Raw genomic sequence first — 22,732 nt, forward strand, 5'->3', positions numbered from 1 at the left:
GCATATATCAAAATATCACATGTATACCATAAATATGTACAATTACTTTGTATTAATTTTTAAAAAGCAAAACATGGGAAAATATGTCTTCAATTCCAATTTCCTTTTGGAACCAGATACCCTTCGGAAAAGGTGCTAAGAGTCCACATTACCCGGTTTAGCTTGTTGTACAGGTTATTAGAACAGAGAAGGAACACCTTGGGCCCAGGAGTGAGTGTTTCTTCTTTTACAGGTGTAACTAAAAAAGGTGGTTGGTCTAACTTGTGTGCCTTTGTCCTATAAGCCTCTGTAGGTGTGTGAACAGGATTACTTCTGCAACAAAAGCCTCCACCCAGCCACATCTTGGGAAAAGAATGGCCACTTCTCGGGGCGCAGTCTTTTTCATGCTGGCGGTATCCTGTGTTTGCAGTGCTGTCTCCCACAGGGACCAGCAGACTTGGTTTGAGGGTATCTTCTTGTCTTCCATGTGCCCCATCAATGTCAGCGCCAGCACCTTGTATGGAATTATGTTTGATGCAGGGAGCACTGGAACTCGAATTCATGTTTACACCTTTGTGCAGAAAATGCCAGGTAAGTGCAACTGGGACCCTTACTAGAGTCTGTAAATCCACACTTTAGAATCTCCTCCCAGAAACAAATACGCCTAGAGTTTATCATGTGAATTACAGAATTGTACACCTAGCGGATGTCTTTCTTCAGAGAACTTTGAACTACAATTGAACATATGGTTTATTTGGAATTTTCTTGTTTGTTTGTTTGTTTTTGTTTGTTTTTATTTTTTAATTTTTTTTTGAGACAAAGTCTTGCTTTGTTGCCCGATCTGTAGTGCAGTGGCATGATGACACATCACTGCACCCTTGACCTCCTGGGCTCAAGCAATCCTTCCACCTCAGCCCCCTGAGTTGCTGGGACTACAGGCATGTGCCACCATGCCCAGCTCGTTTTAAAGTTTTTTGTAGCTGGGTGCTGTGGCTCACGCCTGTAATCTCAGCACTTTGGGATCACCTGAGGTCAGGAGTTCAAGACCAGCCTGGCCAACACAGTGAAACACCATCTCTACTAAAAATACAAAAATTAGCTGGGCGTGGTGGCACGTGCCTGTAATCCCAGCTACTCAGGAGGCCGAGGCAGGAGAATTGCTTGAACCCGGTAGATGTAGGTTGTAGTGAGCCGAGATCGCACCACTGCACTCCAGCCTAGGTGACAGAGCGAGACTCCATCTCCAAAATAAAATAAAATAAAATAAAATTTTTTGTAGAGACCTGCTCAGGCTGGCCTCAAACTCCTGGGCTCAAGTGATCCTCCCACCTCGGCCTCCCAAAGTGCTGAGATTTTAGGTGTGAGTCACCATGCTTGCCCAGAGCACATGGTTTTAATTCAGTGTGAAATTAGGAGAGAGCTGGGCTGCCTGTAGTCTGAAACCCATGTGTTCAAAAAGAATAGCTATAATTTGTTCTTCCTCTTCTCTAAACATGGGATACTCCAGGGATTTTGGGAGAAGGATCACATGAGAATTTCACTGCCATCCTTGGACATGAGGCTAGGAGACCCTGAAAGATTAACTTTTTCTGCATTGTCAGTGTTTTTTCCTCAGGTAACTTATGGAGCCTGGGGAAAGGCAGAGGAGCTAGGTGTCCACCAGAGAAATGGTAGCAGAAAAGGACCCTGAGAGGTTGCTCTAGTCCCTCTTTCCAGTACTCCTGCAAGATATTCCTCACAAGTGGGATCATTTGGGATAACTTCAGGGAAGTCATAGGAAAGCTTGCAGAGCCCAGCATCTGAAGCAGCCTAACTTTTGGTAACCAGCTCTCTCTTCTGTTTTGTTCCATGGACAAAATAGGACAGCTTCCAATTCTAGAAGGGGAAGTTTTTGATTCTGTGAAGCCAGGACTTTCTGCTTTTGTAGATCAACCTAAGCAGGTGAGTTTCTTATGATTTGATGTTTAGATTCTCAATGCCTTGATAACTTGACGACACCACTGCTGTTAAATATTTCATGCTACTCACTAATGAGATTGAGGTCATGTGTGAGATCAGCTTTCTCTCCTCAGCTAATCTCCTGGATAACATTAATTATATTTCCCACGCTCATGAGGGCTGGGCGGAAGAAGGCTGGTAAATTGGTTGTGGTAATTTAAGGATGACACTAGCTTTGAAGAGATTGTTCCCTGTGTACTTACTGTTTAAAATTTTGAGTTGAAGCCATCAGTTGCATTTGTTCATGTAAATGCAGAAGGTAGACATGAAGTTCTATAGGGTGTGATGTATAAACATGGCAGTTGAAGGGATGGTGAGCAGTGAATTCCATTTCAGAGTGCCTTGATGCAGGGTGGAACCATACCTATACTTGAGAAATTAGGCAACAACCCATGATGACAAAAATCTTTGGTGGTAGAAAATGAATAGAGAGTTTGTGGCAACTATATTTCATATCTGAGCACCCACAACATATTGCATCCTATGTGTCTGAGGCCACGTTGAAATAGAATAAGGCAGAATGTTAAACTCTAGAGCAACAAAGGCTATGCATTTATTATTCAGTGTCACAAGAATAATCATTACCCAAATGCCTGATGTTAAAAATGATTTGAGTTTGGAGAACTGAGAGGAGATATATATATATATACATATATATACACACACACACATACATATATATATATATACACACACACACATACATATATATATATACACACACACACACATATATATATATATATATTTTGAGACGGAGTCTTGTTTGTCACCTAGGCTGAGTGGTTTGATCCTCAGCTCACTGCGCTCCAATTTCTCCCGGTTCCTGCCATTCTGCCCTTAGCCTCCGCTGACTCATACCACTTCACCTCGGCCTCTCGCTGCTTTATTTTTTTGAGACGCGGGTTTCACCGTGTTCACGCAGGATGGTCTCCTGGATCTCCTGATCTCGATCCGCTTCGCCTCGGCCTCCAAGTGTTGATTACTTGAGCCATCATACCATATTTCTGATCGGAGTCTCACTCTGTTGCCCAGGCTGGAGTACAGTGGCCTGATCTCGGCTCACCACAACCTCCATCTCCTGAGTTCAAGCGATTCTCCTGCCTCAGCCTCCTGAGTAGCTGGGACTACAGGCATGTGTCACCATGCCCAGCTAATTTTTGTATTTTTAGTAGAGATGGGGTTTTACTATGTTGGCCAGGCTGACTTTGAACTCCTGACCTTGTAGTCCGCCCACCTCGGCCTCTCAAAGTGCTGGGATTACAGGCATGAGCCACCATGCCCGGCCCTGAGAGGATGTATTTTCTTAGTTCAGTAGTACATGGATAGCAAATCTACTAGAAAAATTAGGAGCTGTTGAAAGCAACTACATTATTAGAAACTGACTTGGCATTTAGAAAAGATGATTGTGTTATAGTTGCTAACAATAACGATCAAAGGGCAGGCAGATATCAGAATAAAAGTTCACTCAGGGAAATAATGGATTTAAAATAATGGTTTTCATTTATTACAAATTGAGCATCTACTGTGTGCCATATGATGATACAAAAATGAGTCTGACATGTTCTTTAGGAGATCATCAAAAGTATTGCGTCATTGCTGCCACAGCTTGTGTGGCAACCACACGCACTCTGCCTCATGCACACAACAGTTTAGTGGTGGTAGGAGGTGTATCTCCCATCCCACACTTGAGGAAACCAAGTCCCAACAAGGCCAAGTGACCTAAGTTAGGCCACAGGGCTAGCAAGCAAGTCTTCCAACTCTAACTCCTGTGTTTTCTTCACTATACCAGCCTAAAGCTGATTTATGTGAAACATGAAATAATCAGCCAGGTGTGGTGGCACACGCCTGTAATCCCAGCTACTCAGGAGGATGAGGCAGGAGAATCGCTTGAACCTGGGAGGCAGAGGTTGCAGTAAGCTGAGATCGCGCCATTGTACTCTGGTCTGGGCGACAAGAGCAAAACTCCACCTAAAAAAAAAAAGAAAAAGAAATAATCAACTAAAATGATCACAATATAAAAGAATAATTGGGCAGGCATGGTAATCCCAGCACTTGGGAGGGTGAGGCGGGTGGATCACTTGAGGTCAGGTATTCGAGACCACCCTGGCCAACATGGTGACATCCTATCTCTACTAAAAACACAAAAATTATCTGTGTGTGGTGGCACATGCCTGTAATCCCAGCTGCTTGGGTGACTGAGGCACAAGCATCGCTTGAACCTGGGAGGCGGAGGTTGCAGTGAGCCAAGATCACGCCACTGCACTCTAGTCTGGGCGACAGAGCAAGACTGTCTCAAAAAAAAAGAAGAAGGATTTTTATTAGGACTGTCAAAATAAAATGGATTCTCCTTTTTTTTTTGAGACAGAGTCTCCCTCTGTTGCGCAGGCTGGAGTGCAGTGGCATGAGCTTGACTCACTGCAACCTCTGCCTCCCGGGTTCAAGCAATGCTCCTGTCTCAGCCTCCTGAGTAGCTGAGACTACAGGCGTGTGCCACCATGCCTGGCTTATTTTTGTATTTTTTAGTAGAGATGGGGTTTCACCATGTTGGTCAGGCTGGTCTCGAACTCCTGAACTCAAGTGATCCATGCACCTTGGCCTCCCAAAGGGCTGAGATTACAGGTGTGAGCCACCACCACACCCGGCCTGGATTCTCCTTCTTCAAAGTGGCCCACTTCTCTAGGTTTCTCCTGCTACAGAGCAGAGAGAGGTTGGAGCCCTGTGCCACCTCCCTCCTCTTGCTCCCACAAAGTATGTTGACAGAATAGACCAGTGCCAGCCACTAAATGGACTGTTCATCAGATGAATGGGTTGTCTCTTTTGCAGGGTGCTGAGACCGTTCAAGGGCTCTTAGAGGTGGCCAAAGACTCAATCCCCCGAAGTCACTGGAAAAAGACCCCAGTGGTTCTAAAGGCAACGGCAGGACTACGCTTACTGCCAGAACACAAAGCCAAGGCTCTGCTCTTTGAGGTAAGTTTTAAAACTGCATCTTGGATCATTCTGCCCTTTTCCCTATATGAATACTTAATGAGGTTTTAGTCTTTTGGAATGTGACCACCACCTTCAATATTCCACCACTGCCAAAGCACTATGATGACTCTGACCGCTTGTTATAGCTAGTTGTTTACATTTTTAACTATCACTCTTAAATGTATAGAGCTTTTCCTAAAAAGTTTAAAGTACTTTCTATCTAGGATATTCTTCAATTTTTTTTTTTTTTTTTTTTGAGGCGGAGTCTTGCTCTGTCACCCAGACTGGAATGCAGTGGTGCCATCTCAGCTCACTGCAAGTTCCACCTCCCGGGTTCACGCCCTTCTCCTGCCTCAGCCTGCCGAGTAGCTGGGACTACATGCATCTGCCACCACGCCTGGCTAATTTTTTGTATTTTTATTAGAGACGGGGTTTCACTGTGTTAGTCAGGATGGTCTCGATCTCCTGATCTCAGGTGATCCGCCCGCCTCGGCCTCCCACAGTGCTGGGATTACAGGCATGAGCCACCGCGCCCGGCCGGTATTCTTCATTCTTTTAGAATTTTAAAGCAGAATCAGAAATTGTTTCTAATCAACTTTATTAAGATAAACTTACGTACAATAAAATGTATCTATTTTAGGCTGGGCACTGTGGCTGACACCTGTAATCCCAGCACTTTGGGAGGCTGAGGCAGGCAGATTGCCTGAGGTCAGGAGTTTGAGACCAGCCTGGCTAACATGGTGAAACCTCATCTCTACTAAAAATACAAAAATTAGCTGGGCATGGTGGCACACATCTGTAGTCCCAGCTACTCAGGAGGCTAAGGCAGGAGAATTGCTTGAACTTGGGAGGCAGAGCTTGCAGTGAGCTGAGATCGCACCACTGCACTCCTACCTGGGCAACAGAGTGAGACTCCATCTCAAAAAAAAAAAAAAAAAAAAAAAGATTGAAGCTAAAAAATCACAGTAGGCCAGGCATGGTGGCTCATGCCTGTAATCCCAACACTTTGGGAGGCCAAGGCGGGTGGATCACCTGAGGTCAGGAATTCAAGACCAGCCTGGCCAACATGGTGAAACCCTGTCTCTAATAAAAATCCAAAAATTAGCTGGACGTGGTGGCAGGCACCTGTAATCCCAGCTACTGGGGAGGCTGAGGCAGGAGAATTACTTGAACCTGGGAGGCAGAGGTTGCAGTGAACCAAGATTGGGCATTGCACTCCAGCCTGGGCAACAAGAGTGAAACTCCATCACAAAAAAAAAAAATCACGGCAAAAAAGGACTCCACATTACAGGTGTACTAATTCAGTCCCCTAAATCCATTTTCCTTTGACTGTCAGTACAGAGGACTTAAGTCTCTTATCCAAGGACAAGCAGCCTAGTATGTCTCTGTGAGAACCTGAATCCTGATTCCTGATTTATTCCTCATTTATTCAACATAAGAGTGCTTACAGGTGCAGTGGCTTACGCCTGGAATCCCAGAACTTTGGGAGGCCGAGGCGGGCGGATCACAAGGTCAGGAGATGGAGACCATCCTGGCTAACGTGGTGAAACCTGGTCTCTACTAAAAATACAAAAACTTAGGCATACGTGGTGGCAGGAGCCTGTAGTCCCAGCTACTCGGGAGGCTGAGGCAGGAGAATGGCATGAACCCAGGAGGCAGAGCTTTCAGTGAGCCAAGACTGGGCCACTGTACTCCAGCCTGGGTGACAGAGCGAGACTCTGTCTCAAAAAAAAAAAAAAAAAAGTGCTTACTATGTACTGGGCGCTGGTGAAGTTACTGGAATACATTCAGCGGGGAACCAAAAATACAAAAATGGTCTTTGCACTCCTGGAGCTTACATTCTACTTTCAGGAAGACAGAAAATAAACATCTGAACAAGTCCAAAGAAAGTTATATTAGGTGCTGTAGGTACTATGGAGGGAAAAAAAAAAAGCAGGGAAAGGCAGGTAGGGAATCTGGTGATAAGAGTGGGGTAAATGCTAATTTAAATAGGGCAGTCAGGGAAGATGTCTTTGATAAAATTCAGTTGATCAGAGATCTGAGGGGGATGAAGAAGCAAGTTATACAAGACATTTGTGGGAAGAATATTCCAGGCTAAAGAAGCAGCAGCTACAAAGGCCAGAGACAGGTATGTGCTTGGTATGTTAGGAACAGCATCCAGGAGGTCAGCATAGCTGGAGAGGAAAGAGTGATATGAGAGGTAAGTAGGAGGTAACCTCAGATAGGCGGGGCTAAGGGGTGCTTATCATGTAGGATCTCAAAGTCCAGTGTAATCACTTTGGCTTTTTCTTTTTTTTTTTTTTGAGACTGAGTTTCGCTCTTGTTGCCCAGGCTAGAGTGCAGTGGCGCTATCTCCACTCACTGCAACCTCCACCTCCCAGGTTCAAGTGATGCTTCTGCCTCAGCCTCCCAAGTAGCTGGATTACAGGCATGTGCCACCATGCCTGGCTAAATTTCTATTTTTAGTATAGATGGAGTGTCACCATGTTGGTCAGGCTGGTCTCAAACCCCTGACCTCAGGTGATCCGCCTGCACTTTGGCTTTTTCTTTAAGAAGGAAACCACTGGAAGGTTTTTTGTTGTTTTTTTTTTTTTTGAGACAGACTCTCACTTTTGTTGCCCAGGCTAGAGTGCAACGGTGCAATCTCGGCTCACTGCAACCTCCGCCTCCTGAGTTCAAGCGATTCTCCTACCTCAGCCTCCCAAGTAGCTAGGATTACAGTTGCCCACCACCATGCTAATTTTTTTATATTTTCAGTAGAGACCGGGTTTCACCATGTTGACCAGGCTGGTCTTGAACTTCTGACCTCAGGTGATCCACCTGCCTTGGCCTCCAAAAGTGCTGGGTTGAGAGGTATGAGCCACCGTGCCTGGCTGCCACTGGAAGGTTTTGAGCCAAGGAAAAACATGATTTGACATCCATTTTTAAAGCACCATTCTGGCTGCTGTTTTGAGAACAAACTGTAGGATGGGGGCGAAAAGCAGAGAAGGCAAGAGCATAAGCTCTCTTGCTGTGCTTCATCCTGTTCACTTATCTGTCTTTTCTTTAAAAGTTTGTTTATATATCACTTAACTGGTTTTTCCTGGTTGAAACAGGGTCCAGAGGTCATCATGTGGTATGTTTCATCCTACCAGAAATGAGAACAGCAAAGAGACTAGAGTTCTTCCTATCCTATTTGGAGAATTCTTTTTCCTTTCCCTTGATAATTATATAAACATAAGACTTAACACCCATATCAATGGTCTATATTATGGAGAGGCAAGATGTTTTTGCAAGATGTTCATTCCCATCTCCTGAAACAGGGTTCCTTAAGTCTGGATCTGGAGTCTCCCCACACTCTAGAGGCCCTAGCCATGTGCCAGAATCTGACTGGTGCTGGCAGCAGAGTACCTCAGCCCTTAGATGTGAACTCCACCACGGCGGGTTCGTGTCAGCTTATCTAAGGAATGGAGTGGGAAGGCTCCTCCTAGTTTCCAGTGTATGTCCGGTAGAGTTTATCAGGTTTAAAAAGTTACAGGATCCTGATTTGAGCTGGCAGGATTAAATATATGCCTTTCCGTAGGTCCAGTTCACCTATACATTTAGATGGTTTGATTTAGCTTTACTTAAAGTCAAAGGAATCCCTGTGTTTGTGTTTTTGCAAGAAACTGGTAATGGCTTGCCTAGTTTCTTCTCTAGTTTCTTAGGGCAAAGGAATGAGTTTCCCAAAATTTTATCTAGGAAAAATGGAGTAGTTTTCTAAGTCTTACAGGACACTGTCAAAATATAGAAATATTGCCTTAGGGAATTCTTTTTTTTTTTTCTTCTTTTTTCTCTAGGTAAAGGAGATCTTCAGGAAGTCACCTTTCCTGGTACCAAAGGACAGTGTTAGCATCATGGATGGATCCGACGAAGGTGGGAGAGGTGTTGATATGTGTTCTGGGGGAGAGGGGCAGGATCAGTGAAAGATCTAACTAAAGGAACTGGGGCCAGGGACGGGGTCCTGAAGAGAAAGGAATAAACAGAAGGAATGGGATAGCAGGAAATAGAAGAGAGGGAGAAGGAACATGTGCTCTAGACATGAAATTTAGAGAGAAAAAAAAACAAGGATGGGGCCAGGAAAGAGAAAAATATGCTCTGGGATCTAATCCTTGTCTTTCTTTCTTTTTAGGCATATTAGCTTGGGTTACTGTGAATTTTCTGACAGGTAATACATCCTCAAGTTTATCTTCAGAGCTTAACTAGCTTTTACATGCATAGTCAGAAGAGTAAAAAAGCCCTTTCTTTCATTCTGTATTGTTTCTTCTTCTTTAAAAAAGGAAAGGAGGCTGGGTGTGGTGGTCCATGCCTGTAATCCCAGCGCTTTGGGAGACTGAGGTGGGTGGATCACTTGAGGCCAGTAGTTCAAGACCAGCCTGGCCAACATGGCGAAACCCTGTCTCTACCAAAAATACAAAAATTAGCTGGGCGTGGTGGTGTGTGCCTGTGATCCCAGCTACTCGGGAGGCTGGAGAATTGCTTGAACCCAGGAGGCAGAGGTTGCAGTGAGCTGAGAGCAGAGATTGTGCCACTGCACTCCAGGCTGGATGATAGAGCAAGACTCTGTCTCCAAAAAGGCCTTCAAAAAACAAAAAACAAACAAACAAAAAATACCTGCCTTGAAGGCCTCTGCTGCAACGAGAGCCCTTCTGAGTTGACATTCACCTGCAGCATCAGGGCTGGGGAGCAGTGGAGTGTGTGTGGAATACCTTCAGTGCATGATAAGAACAAGAGAGACAAGTGTTGGGCTGCCCAGGATGTGGAGGATATTTAGAGCTGGCTCTCATTTGACAGGTCAGCTGCGTGACCACAGACAGGAGACTGTGGGGACCTTGGACCTAGGGGGAGCCTCCACCCAAATCACGTTCCTGCCCCAGTTTGAGGTGAGTCATTTCATGAAGATCTGGTTAGAAGTGCACTTGGCAGGCATATCATGGTGCCAAGAAAGAGGCGTCCCATTTTCAGCCAGCAGCTCTACCACGCTTAGGCAGAGTCAAGTCAGTTAATAACTGGGTGAATGTTCCCTTGCCATCTCACTGTTCAGAATCCCTTCGATTCCTCAAGCCTAGTGAGATTAGCCGCTTAATCTGTCTTCATCTGATTTTTTGCTGGGAGGGACGGGTGGTGGTGTGAACATCTTCAAGTGATTACAGATCCTGAATAGTCTTTTTGCTTTTTCTGATTTGCAGAAAACTCTGGAACAAACTCCTAGGGGCTACCTCACTTCTTTTGAGATGTTTAACAGCACTTATAAGCTCTATACACATAGGTGAGAATGGGGACAGGGAAGAATAATATTTCATGTTGTATGTTCTCCTAACTTTTCTAAGTGTTCTCAAATCTGTTATTGTATCTGATCAGCAAAACAAAGTCTGTGCCAATTCCCTAAGGCCTATCACTGAAACCCAGGCCACTTACAAAGCCCGAGGAACTTAAGAACCTTCTCCATTCTTGGCCTCAAAAGCATTAATATATGACTTAAGAGTCAAAAATTGTCTGCTGGGTGCAGTTGGCTTCATGCCTGTAATCCCAGCACTTTGGGAGGCCGAGGTGGGTGGGTCACCTGAGGTCAGGAGTTTGAGACCAGCCTGGCAAACATGGTGACACCCCATCTCTACTAAAATACAAAAATTAGCTGGATATGACAGCGCATACTTGTAATCCCAGCTGCTCAGGAGGCTGAGGCAGGAGAATCATTTGAACCCTGGAGGTGAAGGTTGCAGTGAACCAAGATCACGCCACTGCACTTCAGCCGGAGCGACAGAGCAAGACCCGGTCTCAAAAAAAAAAAAAAAAAAAAAAAAGTCAAAAGTTTTCTCTAGGGAGAGGACACTTCAAGAAGGCTCAGGCAAAGCTTCTTGCCAACTCCTTTGAGCTGGCCTTTAGAGGTTCAGAATCCAGCCTGGAATTTGATCCTAGTTGGGGCTAGGAGCTAAGCTAAAGAGAGCTTTTCTGGGAATGGTTCCTAGTGTGGGACCCTAGGAATTGTCACTGTCTCTGGCCTTTGAATGATAACTGTGGGGAATTCTTACTGCATAGCCTTGATCCAAACTGTGCAGAAATTACCCCTTGTTGACCACAGGAGATGAATATGTCACAGAGACAGAACAAGGTTTTCATATTTCCAGAGGGAAACAGAAACCATGTTACTTTTGAAAGAGGTAGCTTTAGGCTAGAGAACTTCAGGACCAGCATGAAATTGGTCAATCCTGTATTTTACAGTTACTTGGGATTTGGATTGAAAGCTGCAAGATTAGCAACCCTGGGAGCCCTGGAGACAAAAGGTTTGTCTGGGTACCTGTGCTGGGTTGGGGATGGTGAGGGTGACACAGATACTCTGCTTGCTTCTTCCCTTCCTTGATAGCCATTCTATGCAGGAAAAGATTATGTTGAATTGGGAGGCAAATGTTGTATAATGGACCTAATAATAGCAAATCCTTTTCTGTTTTATAAGTTCAGAAGTTTTGATGTATATTATTAGCCATTTTTAGAATGAGGTCTACTTGTACAGGGGGAACAGCCTATGTCTAGGCAGTTCTGCAGAAATCCCAGGCTTTAAGAATACATTTGGCAGGAGCTTGCTCAAGCCCTGAGCTTTACATTGGAGGCACAGGAAGCAGGGTCTGTTCTACATGCAGGTAGAACAACAGAGTAACTCCATTCATCTCTTCACAGTTGAGGTCAGGCAGAACTGGGTTCAGTCCCAGCATTGTGATTTGAGGCAAGTAACCTATCTGTGCCCCTTTCCTAACAGTAAATGAGAATTTGCATTTAAGGCACTTTGTACAGTAATCTGTTATTGGGATGACATATATTTTTCATTTCAGAGTATACAAAACATCTTCAAGTGTATTTCATTTAAGCCTCTCAGCAACCAGTGAGGAAAGCAGCATAGCATTTCTTTCTTGTTTTTAGAAAGGTGGAAACTTACTGTATCGTAGGTTTTGGATCTTTGAGATATATGGACCCCTCTGACAGAAGCACATGCGCATGAAAATTTGCTTCTGGTTTCAGGGGGTTCACCAACCCCACGAAGCCTGTCTGTGAACCCTGAGTTAAGGATTCCTGTCATAGGATGTTGTCATGGAATTAATGTCATCGGATTTTAAGGCCCAGCCCCCACAGTGATTCTTTTCCACCTCACTGGCTTCTTGTTTGCCTTCCTCCCTCTCTCTCACTTACTTACTTCTTACCTTGTGCCCTGGATTCTTTCAGGGACTGATGGACACACTTTCCGGAGTGCCTGTCTACCGAGATGGTTGGAAGCAGAGTGGATCTTTGGGGGTGTGAAATACCAGTATGGTGGCAACCAAGAAGGCAAGTGATGTTTTTTCACTGGTTAAACTTATGTTTACAATGGAAGCTCTGGAAAAGTCCCATGGGAAGCTTTTTCCAGAACTCAAGCTTACCTTTTTGCAGGGACTTGTTCCAAAGATCTTGGCATGCCTCCAAAGACTAATGTAAAGTGACAGGGAACAACGCAGCTGTCATTCTGCATCGACCAAGTGTCATGGACCCATTAGATACCTGCGCTTAGCCAAGTGCTGTGGTGCACATCTACAGTCCCAGTTACGCAAAAGGTTGAGGCCAGAGGATCACTTGAGCCCACGAGTTCAAGGCTATAGTGCACAATGCCACCGCACTCCAGCCTGGGCAATGGAGACCCCACCTCTTACAAATTAAGAAACCTATTCTAAGCCTAGGTCAAATGCAGCAGTGTGAAACCCTGTTTAGTTAATAGTTAGCTATTTAAATTATAGTAAAACTTAAAACCACGAGAAGAATGATTCATCTTCTTATAAAAGGTATATACCTGAATATCAAGGAATGAACTTGAATTCCCAGTGAAAGAAGCTGGTGAGCCCTTTAGCTACTTGCTTGCAAATGCTATGGAATGTAATGCTAGGCAGCAGCACAAGGTTGGCCATGATTTGGTGAATACAGATTAGGCAGGGGAGCGGGCATAGAGAAACAAGAGTGGTGAGGCTGCAGACGTTTGCTCATCTTTGTTTTGAAGCCTCTTGTCCCAAGCATCAACCTTCTCTTGCTTTCCTTGACCTTCCTGCTGTTCCCTCATTGTCTCCAGCAGCTTTCCTCAGAGAGTGTCCCCTTCCCCCAGCGTTGTTCTCACCTTACCCCTGTGCACCTTTGCCTGGCAGGGGAGGTGGGCTTTGATCCCTGCTATGCCGAAGTGCTGAGGGTGGTACAAGGAAAACTTCACCAGCCAGAGGAGGTCCAGAGAGGCTCCTTCTATGCTTTCTCTTACTATTACGACCGAGCTGTTGACACAGACATGATTGGTGAGTTCACCCCAGGTGTCAGTCCAGAGAGGAAGGTGGATAGGGCTGTGGTGGGGAAGGTCAAGGAGAAAGAGCAATTGAGGTGCTTTGTTGAGCTGATTACCCACCTCTTTTCTAGTCACTCGAACAAAAGGGTGGAAATGACTTAGAATCTTTTGGAGCTGAGACATGACCAAAACAACTATATGATGTCTTTTTTTTTTTTTTTAACATGTTTATTGAGGTGTAATTGGCATACAATAAGTGCATATTTAAAGTATACAATTTGTTAAGTTTTGTCATGTATACACCCATGAATCCATCACCACATTGAAGATAATAAACATATTCACCCCAAAAATTTTCCTCCTGTCTCTTTATGATAACTTTTCTTCTTATCACAAAAGTAATATTTTTGCCTGTGACAGTATATGTACCTGATCTGTCATGGCCTGAGAGATACGAATTAATTTCCTATTATTGTGGGGGTTTTGTTGTTATTTTGTTTTTTTGTTTGTTTTTTGAGACGGAGTTGCACTCTTGTTACCCAGGCTGGAGTGCAGTGGTGTGATCTCAGCTCACTGCAACCTCTGCCGCCCGGGTTCAACCGATTCTCCTGCCTTGGCCTCCTGAGTAGCTGGGATTACAGGTGCCTGCCACCATACCTGGCTAATTTTTTTTTTAGTAGAGACGAGATTTCACCATGTTGGTCAGGCTGGTCTTGAACTCCTGACCTCGTTATCTGCCCGCCTCAGCCTCCCAAAGTGCTGGGATTACAGGCATGAGCCACTGCACCCGGCCTATTGTGTTTTATGGGTCTGTTTTTTTCATTGTGGTTAAATATACATAACATGGAATAGATTGTAAATAAATAAAATAGGCTGCATAGACTGGGTACGGTGGCTCACGCCTGTAATCCTGGGAGGCAGAGGTTGCAGTGAGCTGAGATCGCACCACTGCACTCTAGCCTGGGTGACAGAGCAAGACTCCGTCTCAAAAAAAAAAAAAAAATAGGCTGCATAGATTATGTACATGTGTATATAATGAATGAATTTCCTTATGCTTCCTTGAAGGCGTTTTGATATCAGATAATCTTCGTTTTATTTCAGATTATGAAAAGGGCGGTATTTTAAAAGTTGAAGATTTTGAAAGAAAAGCCAGGGAAGGTGAGTTTGAGTGTCAGGGGAAGCCCTTGAAGGTAAGCCTGTGAGACTGCCTGCCAACTCTCGTGACCTAAAGTGATCTAAAGCACCTTAGTCAGCTCAGAAGGCCTGTCAGAAGGCTAGTTTCCTTTCTGAGTCTTCCAGTCTTTGCTAAAAGTTAGAAGCATTGGGTGGTAGCCAGGTATGGTGGCACACATCTGTAGTCCCAGCTACGCAGGGTGGGAGGATTGCTTGAGGCTGGAAATTCAAGGCTATAGTGCACTATAATCACACCTGTGAATAGTCACTGCATTGCAGCTTAGGCAACATAGTGAGACCTCTGTCTCTAAAAAAAAATTTTTTTTTTCAGCTTTATGCAGCATAGAATTATGGGCAAGAATATGGGAATACAAGAGATTTTAGGAGGCCGGGCACGGTGGCTCACACCTGTAATCCCAGCAGTTTGGGAGGCCAGGGTAGGCAGATCACCCGAGGTCAGCAGTTCAAGACCAGCCTGGCCAACATGGTGAAACCCTGTCTCTACTAAAAATACAAAAATTAGCCAGGCGAGACAGTGGGTGCCTGTAATCCCAGCTACTCAGGAGGCCGAGGTAGGAGAATCACTTGAACCTGGGAGGCAGAGGTTGTAGTGAGCCGAGGTCGTGCCACTGCACTCCAGCCTGGGCAACAGAGTGAGTCTCCACCTAAAAAAAAAAAAAAAAAAGGGTCTTTAGGGCTTTAGGGAAATGGTGAAGACCTTTTTTTCTTCTACGCTTTCTTTTTTTCATTGAAATAGTGTTATCAGCGTTAATGAAACACTAAGCATCAAAAGACATGGGAAATAGCCACAGAGGCTTCCTTGAGAGGATCAAAACTGCCAATGAGAACTAGGCACAGTGGTTTGAGCCTGTAGTCTCAGCTACTTGGGAGGCTGAGGCAGGAGGATCGTGTGAACCCAGGGGCTTGAGGCTGCAGGGAGCTCCAATCATGCCACTGCACTCCACCCTGGGTGACAGCATGAGATCTCGTCTCTAAAAAAAAAAAAATTAATAGAAAGTTTTTGAAAATTAAAAAATAAAATACAAATGATCTTATCCAGTAACCCACAGTAGGGTTAAATGATATCTCCTTGTCTTCTGAGCCTCAGCATTAATAATAGATAAGGGACTTAGGGCCAGGCGTGGTGGCTCACGCCTATAATTCCAGCACGTTGGGAGGCCGAGGTGGGTGGATCACGAGGTCAGGAGATCAAGACCATCCTGGCTAACACGGTGAAACCCCATCTCTACTAAAAAAAAATACAAAAAATTAGCCGGGCGTGGTGGCGGGCGCCTGTAGTCCCAGCTACTTGGGAGGCTGAGGCAGGAGAATGGCGTGAACCCAGAGGTGGAGCTTGCAGTGAGCGGAGATCGTACCACTGCACTCCAGTCTGGGCAACAGAGCGAGAGTCTGTCTCAAAAAAAAAAAAAAAATAGATAAGGGACTTAGGACTAAGCCCCCACAATAGGTCATAGAAACTTAGCAAATAAACTAGAGCCCATGTAAATGTGAATGGCTAATCATACCAGAGAACTGCAAGTTCTTCAGAAGCTGCAGTCTTACAGAGGCAGGCAGTGCATTGTCCAGCCTCTGAGATGTCTAGGCATTAACCAGAGGGAGACTTCTGCTTTGCTTCTTCTTCTGCTCCCCACCATCTTTTTTTTCGGAGACAGAGTCTTGCTTGTCACCCAGGCTGGAGTGCAGTGGTGCGATCTCGGCTCACTGCAACCTTTGCCTTCCGGGTTCAAGTGATTCTCCTGCCTCAGCCTCCCGAGTAGCTGGGATTATAGCGGCACACCACCACGCCCTGCTAATTTTTATGTTTTTAGTAGAGTTAGGGTTTCACCATGTTGGCCAGGCTGGTCTTGAACTCCTGACCTCAGGTGATCCACCTGCCTCGGCCTCCCGAAGTGCTGGGATTACAAGTGTGAGCCACCACGCCTGGCCCCCTATTCTACTTTCTAAGAGAAAATCCTACACCTCTCAGTTAGTTGCAAACTTGAACTCCAGTTTACTCTGTCTCTTTCAGTGTGTGATAACTTGGAAAACTTCACCTCAGGCAGTCCTTTCCTGTGCATGGATCTCAGCTACATCACAGCCCTGTTAAAGGATGGCTTTGGCTTTGCAGACAGCACAGTCTTACAGGTAAGAGACAGGACACCAGAGTCCCATAACAGCCTTCTTTTGTGGGGGTTGAGAAGGAGTAAGAGCTTATTCAGTAATCAGAGTAGCCAGAAGTGAAATTATGAGGTAGTTTTGTTTGGGCTATGGACAAGGTACTGTGCTGGGCACCATGAATGTGGGAAATTACCTCAATGCAATGGTAGCCTCCAAGTGTATTACCAGGCAAGCTATTGCAGAGGTCACAGAACAGAAAGACTAGAAGCCCAAATTAAGATGCCAAGTCACATGGTTTATATATTTATTTATTATTATTTTTTTGAGACAGAGTCTCACTCTTGTTCCTAGGCTGGAGTGCAGTGGCATGATCTCAGCTCACTGCAACCTTTGCCTCCTGGGTTCAAGCGATTCTCCTGCCTTGGCCTCCCGAGTAGCTGGGATTACAGGCGTGCGCCACCACTCCCAGCTAATTTTTTTGTATTTTTAGTAGAGATGGCGTTTCACTATGTTGGTCAGGCTGGTCTCGAACTCCTGACCTCAGGTGATCCACCCACCTCGGCCTCCCAAGGGCTGGGATTATAGGAGTGAGCCACCACACCCGGCCCACATGGTTTATTAAATCAGTTTAGAACTCAGGGTGAGAAGCAAGGGGAAACAGATGAAGAGATGAACATAGAAGACACGATGCAAGCAGGATGTAAGTACCACTCTCTCTGAATCTTGGGTTCCATTTGAGTGGGTTTATATGTCCTGCCTCTCTCTGCTGCTAATAGAGTGGTTACACATACTGGAGCTGAAGTTTGGTCATGGGAGCACAAAGACAAAAGTGCCTGAGGCCACCACACAAACTTGCCCTATTTGGAGAGGCCCCAGGGGCAGACACACCTGGCCAGTAGCATTAGCTTAGCCATCAACATGTATGATGGGTTTTCTTTGGCAGAGGACATGAGGGACCAAAAGGGTGTCACCAGTGAGTGGCTTATTTAAGGTCTCATGAACACTGAATGCCTCATGCATATATAATGTGTCATATATATTTCATGTGTGCCTCATATATTTAGTGCCTCTTGAATCTTAGGTCTCTCTTTGTCCTCCTGTCTCTCTCCATCTGTTTCAATACATGCAGGCTCTACTTTATCTGTAGTAAGTTATTTATCCCCACTTTTGGGCACGTGTCTAGGCTCGACTTCATCAGGTCAACAGAGAACAATCAACGGGTTTACAGACTTTTTTTGGTGGTGGTAGCATCTTTATCCAACAAAAACTTATGTAGAATATCAGTAATACAGCCGGGTGTGGTGGCTCACGCCTGTTATCCTAGCACTTGGGGGGCCAAGGCGAGTGGATCACCTGAGGTCAGGAGTTTGAGACCAGCCTGGCCAACATGGTGAAACCCCATCTCTACTAAAAATACAAAAATTAGCCGGGCATGGTGGCAGGTGCCTGTAATCCCAGCTACTTGGGAGGCTGAGGCAGGAGAATCACTTGAACCTGGGAGGCAGAGGTTCCAGTGAGGAGAGGTCATGCCATTGTACTCCAGCCTGGGCAACAAAGAGGGAAACTCCGTCTCAAAAAATATATATATCAGTAATACAAAACTATTCTGGTTGAAGCAGATTGGGGGCCTGAAACTCCTCTATCATTTGGCCTCCCTTTTTCCTTTGAAGCGTTTCTAAGAAACCCCTAAAATTCTGGCCGGGCGCGGTGGCTCAAGCCTGTAATCCCAGCACTTTGGGAGGCCGAGGCGGGCGGATCACGAGGTCAGGAGATCGAGACCATCCTGGCTAACATGGTGAAACCCCGTCTCTACTAAAAATACAAAAAACTAGCCGGGCGTGGTGGCGGGCGCCTGTAGTCCCAGCTACTCGGAGGCTGAGGCAGGAGAATGGCCTGAACCTGGGAGGCGGAGCTTGCAGTGAGCCGAGATCGCGCCACTGCACTCCAGCCTGGGTGACACAGCGCGAGACTCCGTCTCAAAAAAAAAAAAACCCCTAAAATTCTGAAGAAAACAGATTGATAAAACTGATACACACTAATCTAATCCTCTTCTTATATAGTTGAGGAATTTGGGTCTAAAGTTTTGCCCAAGGTCACTAAGCTAATTGAGATAGATACTGGCTTATAATGTGTTAAGTTCCCTATTTGGTTATTTTTTTTCTTTTTTCTTTTGAAACCGAGTTTCGCTTTTGTTGCCCAGGCTGGAGTGCAGTGGTGCAATCTCAGCTCACCGCAACCTCCACCTCCCGGTTTCAAGCGATTCTCCTGCCTCAGCCTCCCAAGTAGCTGGGATTACAGGTATGCGCTACCACGCCTGGCTAATTTTGTATTTTTAGTAGAGATGGGGTTTCACCATGTTGGTCGGGCTGGTCTCAAACTTCTGATCTCAGGTGATCCACCCACTTCAGCCTCCCAAAGTGCTGGGATTATAGGCATGAGCCACCACTCCTGGCCTTGTTTGTTTTTGAGACAGGGTCTTGCTGTGTCACCCAGGCTGGAGTGCAGTGGCATGATCTCAGTTCACTGCACCCTCTGCCCCTCCCGGGTTCAAGCAACCCCCCCACCTCAGCCCACCGAGTAGCTGGGATTACAGGTGTGTGCCACCAGTCCTGGCTAATTTTTTTGTAGAGACGGAGTTTTGCCATGTTACCCAGGCTGGTCTTGAACTCCTGACCTCAAGCAATCTGCCTGCCTTGGCCTCCCAAAGTGCTGGGAGTACAGGTGTGAGCCACTGTGCCTGGCCCCATGTTTGGTTATCATTAGTGCTTAGGAAGAGGCACTTGCTTACATAGTAGGAGTTGAGAAGCTTGGTTTGTTCTTTTCTAGCCCTAAATCTATTCTCATCTCCTGACCATGCCCTTTCTACCGCATCTATTACCATTACATTATAAGTTGCCTTATCTGAAATTAGTGAATCAGAAAATAAAGCAGGGGATACTTTGTGTAGTTTCAAGGTTAGGGAAAGAGTTCAGAATACTGTCTGTCTAAACTATCTCTCTAGAAGGCCTGATGGGCCACCACCTGGGCCAGAAGCATTCAGTTCAGAGATGAGAATGGCAGGTGTAGGGGCAATGGCCAATGGGCCACGGCCAGAAGGAAATCGTTACATAGTGGGAAGCCTGCAAAGACTGGCTCCTGTCACTTTCGCCATGGTTTGCCCATGTGGATATTCTTTGCCAATATCGTCTGCCCAAGAGCTGTGCTTGCTAGAGTTGGAAACTGGATGAAAAGGTGAAGACTTTTTTTTTCTTCTTAACAGCTCACAAAGAAAGTGAACAACATAGAGACGGGCTGGGCCTTGGGGGCCACCTTTCACCTGTTGCAGTCTCTGGGCATCTCCCATTGAGGCCACGCACTTCCTTGGAGGCCTGCATTTGCCAACACCTTTTTAAGGGGAGGAGAGAGCACTCAGTTTCTGAGCTAGTCTGGGGACATCCTGGACTTGAGCCTAGAGATTTAGGTTTAATTAATTTTACATATCTAATGTGAACTGCTGCCTAACCACTCAAGAGTACACAGCTGGTACCAGAGCATCACAGAGAGCCCTGTGAGCCAAGAAGCTTTGGAACTTAACCTTGGAGTGAGAGCCCAGGGACAGGTCCCTGGGAACCAAAGAAAAATCTCATTTCAACCCTTTGAGTGCCTCATTCCACTGAATACTTAAATTTTCCTCTTAAATGGTAAACTAAGTTGACTTACTGCAATCCCATGACCCATCAATATCAGTTTTTTCCTCCCTGTACAGTGCCCTGCCCACCCTTATCTGCACCCACCTCCCCTGAAAAAGAGAAAAAAAATACCTGATTTTGCTTTCCACGTATAATTGAACAACACAAAATGGGACCATATCAGAATCTGTATGATCCTATTCTGTGTTAGCTCCAATCAGCCAGCTGAGAGCCATCCTAAATATTAATAGGATGGAGAGTAACTCCTAACTGTGCATAGACTACAGCCTTAAGAAAGGAGGCCACCCAGTCTCTGGGGACATGTTTTGGGAGGGTGTGGCTGCCTCATATAGCCTACCTTTTCTTTAATCAGCATTTTATCAGTCAACTCTGGGATTAATGAACATATCCGACTTTATGGGTATGTGTATATTCAGTGCCAGTACCACCTCCCAGGCTAATGTGTTAACAGTGTTTTCTATGATTCTAAACTTGTTTTCTTTGTATTTCTAAGAAATACAACTAGGCCCTAACTTTTGGTCTGTGGTCAGAGGTCAGTGTCTGTGCTATTCCAGGATCTGTTATTTCAGTTTGCTCTTTTATTCTCTCCATTTGTAACAGTACCTTCCTGTCCTGGCCCCTTACCACTTTTGCTAATATCCTCTGAATTATTTATCTAGTTCAGAGTTTCCAATACCATTCCTGACAAAACCCCACTTGGATTTGGTTGGCGCTCTCAGCCCACGTCAGTACAGTGGACCAACATTTCCAGGGAGAACCATATTTAATATCCCTCATGTTTTCTTTTTCAATCCAAGTGCTCAGAGCTCTTGACTGTGAATTATTTACCCCAAATTCATTATCTTGCACTTTTTTTTGAGACGGAGTCTTGCTCTGTTGCCCAGGCTAGAGTGGAGTGGCGCAATCTCAGCTCACTGCAACCTCCGCCCCCAGGTTCAAGCGATTCTCGTGACTCAGCCTCCTGAGTAGCTGGGATTACAGGCGCCTACCACCATTCCTGGCTAATTTTTGTATTTTTAGTAGAGATGGGGTTTCACCATGTTAGCCAGGCTGGTTTCCAACTCCTGAACTCAATTGATACACCCGCCTCCAAAAGTGCTGGGATTACAGGTATGAGACACTGTGCCTGGCCTTATCTTGCACTTTCTACATAATCATCCCTGCTTCTCATCTGCCCTGTAGTGCTCTTGGACCTGGAAGACCTCCCTGTGGTCTGGCCCCTTTGCCTTGGTTCTTAACCTCCAGCTTCTTTCCAGGAGTGTTTGTATTTCCCCAAACTGATGGCTTTCACAGTAGACTGTTTCCATCCTCTCTCACAAAGGATGTTAAATATGCCTGGCCCTCACACAGTCCATGGGAAACCTTATTTTATTTTTTGCTTTTGTTTTTGAGATGGAGTCTTGCTCTGTCACCCAGGCTGGAGTGCAGTGGCACGATCTCGGCTCACTGCAAGCTCCACCTCCTGGGTTCATGCCATTCTCCTGCCTCAGACCCCCGAGTAGCTGGGACTAACAGGCACCCGCCACCATACCTGGCTAATTTTTTTTGTATTTTTTAGTAGAGACAGGGTTTCACCGTGTTAGCCAGGATGGTCTCGATCTCCTGACCTCGTGATCCACCTGCCTCGGCCTCCCCAAGTGCTGGGATTACAGGCATGAGCCACCATGCCTGGCCGAAACCTTATTTTTAACTCCATTGAGTCAATAAATATTTACCATCTGCTATGTGCAAGTTACTAGACAAATTTCTGTTTCCTTGTCCCTAAAATTCTTGTCTTTAAATTCATTGTGGAATTTCTTTAGACTTCACACTGACTTTTATTACTAAGGTCACCTTTATACCAACTGCCTTCCTCAAAATGCTTATAATGAAATAACAGAATCTTGAGTTGGAAACAGTCCAAAGAAATAAGCCAAGGTTGTACTCAGTACAGAATTCCCTAGAATTCCTAACAGGTTGTCATTCAGCTTCTGCTAAGGCATGTTCAAGCAGCTTATTCCATTTGGAACTGCACCGATGTTAAAAAAAATTCCTTATATTGAGCTGAAATCTGTCTGTCTTCTAAGTGGTCTTAGTTCTGCTCTAATCTCTCCTTCCAGAATCTTTGGATCTTTTGAGGAAAGCTCCTCCCAAGTTCTTTATTAAGTGACATGATTTTTAGACCCCTTCCGATCTTTGTCAATAAAAGTAGGGTGCCAGACCAGTCACAGAACACTAATGTTGTCCATGTTTCCTCCAGTAGAAACCAGTATTTTACAAGCGGTAAGCTTCCTTCACTAAAGACTGTTCCAGCTTGACAAATGCAGAGATGTAAGTCTCTGGTCTTTAATCATGGCGGGGGCCATTTTGTATAGCACAAATACCATCCAACAGACTCCTTTGGTCATCCCGAATACCTCCGAACTCTAGGGTAGATGCATTCTAACTCCAGAAACTTACCTATATCTATTTTGTTAACCTTGATTAGACGTTCTGGAGAAGTAACCAATTTGTCCATTTT

General features: G+C 45.3%; 1 protein-coding gene across 5 annotated transcripts in view; it reads left to right on the plus strand.

Annotated features, from left to right (window-relative positions):
* Positions 1-22,732, plus strand: part of ENTPD5 (ectonucleoside triphosphate diphosphohydrolase 5 (inactive)) — a 57,401-nt gene that overhangs the window by 31,068 nt on the left and 3,601 nt on the right. For 3 of the 5 annotated variants that reach the window (XM_031667988.1, XM_031667989.1, XM_031667990.1), the window contains 14 exons: positions 284-570; positions 1,841-1,920; positions 4,804-4,947; positions 8,766-8,841; positions 9,098-9,133; positions 9,760-9,848; positions 10,155-10,234; positions 11,188-11,249; positions 12,181-12,282; positions 13,125-13,265; positions 14,354-14,410; positions 16,455-16,570; positions 17,171-17,243; positions 19,803-20,749. In XM_031667988.1, coding sequence (XP_031523848.1) covers positions 354-570; positions 1,841-1,920; positions 4,804-4,947; positions 8,766-8,841; positions 9,098-9,133; positions 9,760-9,848; positions 10,155-10,234; positions 11,188-11,249; positions 12,181-12,282; positions 13,125-13,265; positions 14,354-14,410; positions 16,455-16,570; positions 17,171-17,243; positions 19,803-20,032 — 1,503 coding nt within the window. In that variant the 5' untranslated portion in view covers positions 284-353 and the 3' untranslated portion in view covers positions 20,033-20,749. Of the gene's footprint in view, positions 1-283; positions 571-1,840; positions 1,921-4,803; positions 4,948-8,765; positions 8,842-9,097; positions 9,134-9,759; positions 9,849-10,154; positions 10,235-11,187; positions 11,250-12,180; positions 12,283-13,124; positions 13,266-14,353; positions 14,411-16,454; positions 16,571-17,170; positions 17,244-19,802; positions 20,750-22,732 lie in introns of those variants that run through there. The other 2 variants (XM_003902032.5, XM_009211941.4) reach the window with 2 other exon arrangements.

The sequence above is a fragment of the Papio anubis genome, chromosome 7, assembly GCF_008728515.1.
Source record: "Papio anubis isolate 15944 chromosome 7, Panubis1.0, whole genome shotgun sequence".
Classification (NCBI taxonomy): domain Eukaryota; kingdom Metazoa; phylum Chordata; class Mammalia; order Primates; family Cercopithecidae; genus Papio; species Papio anubis.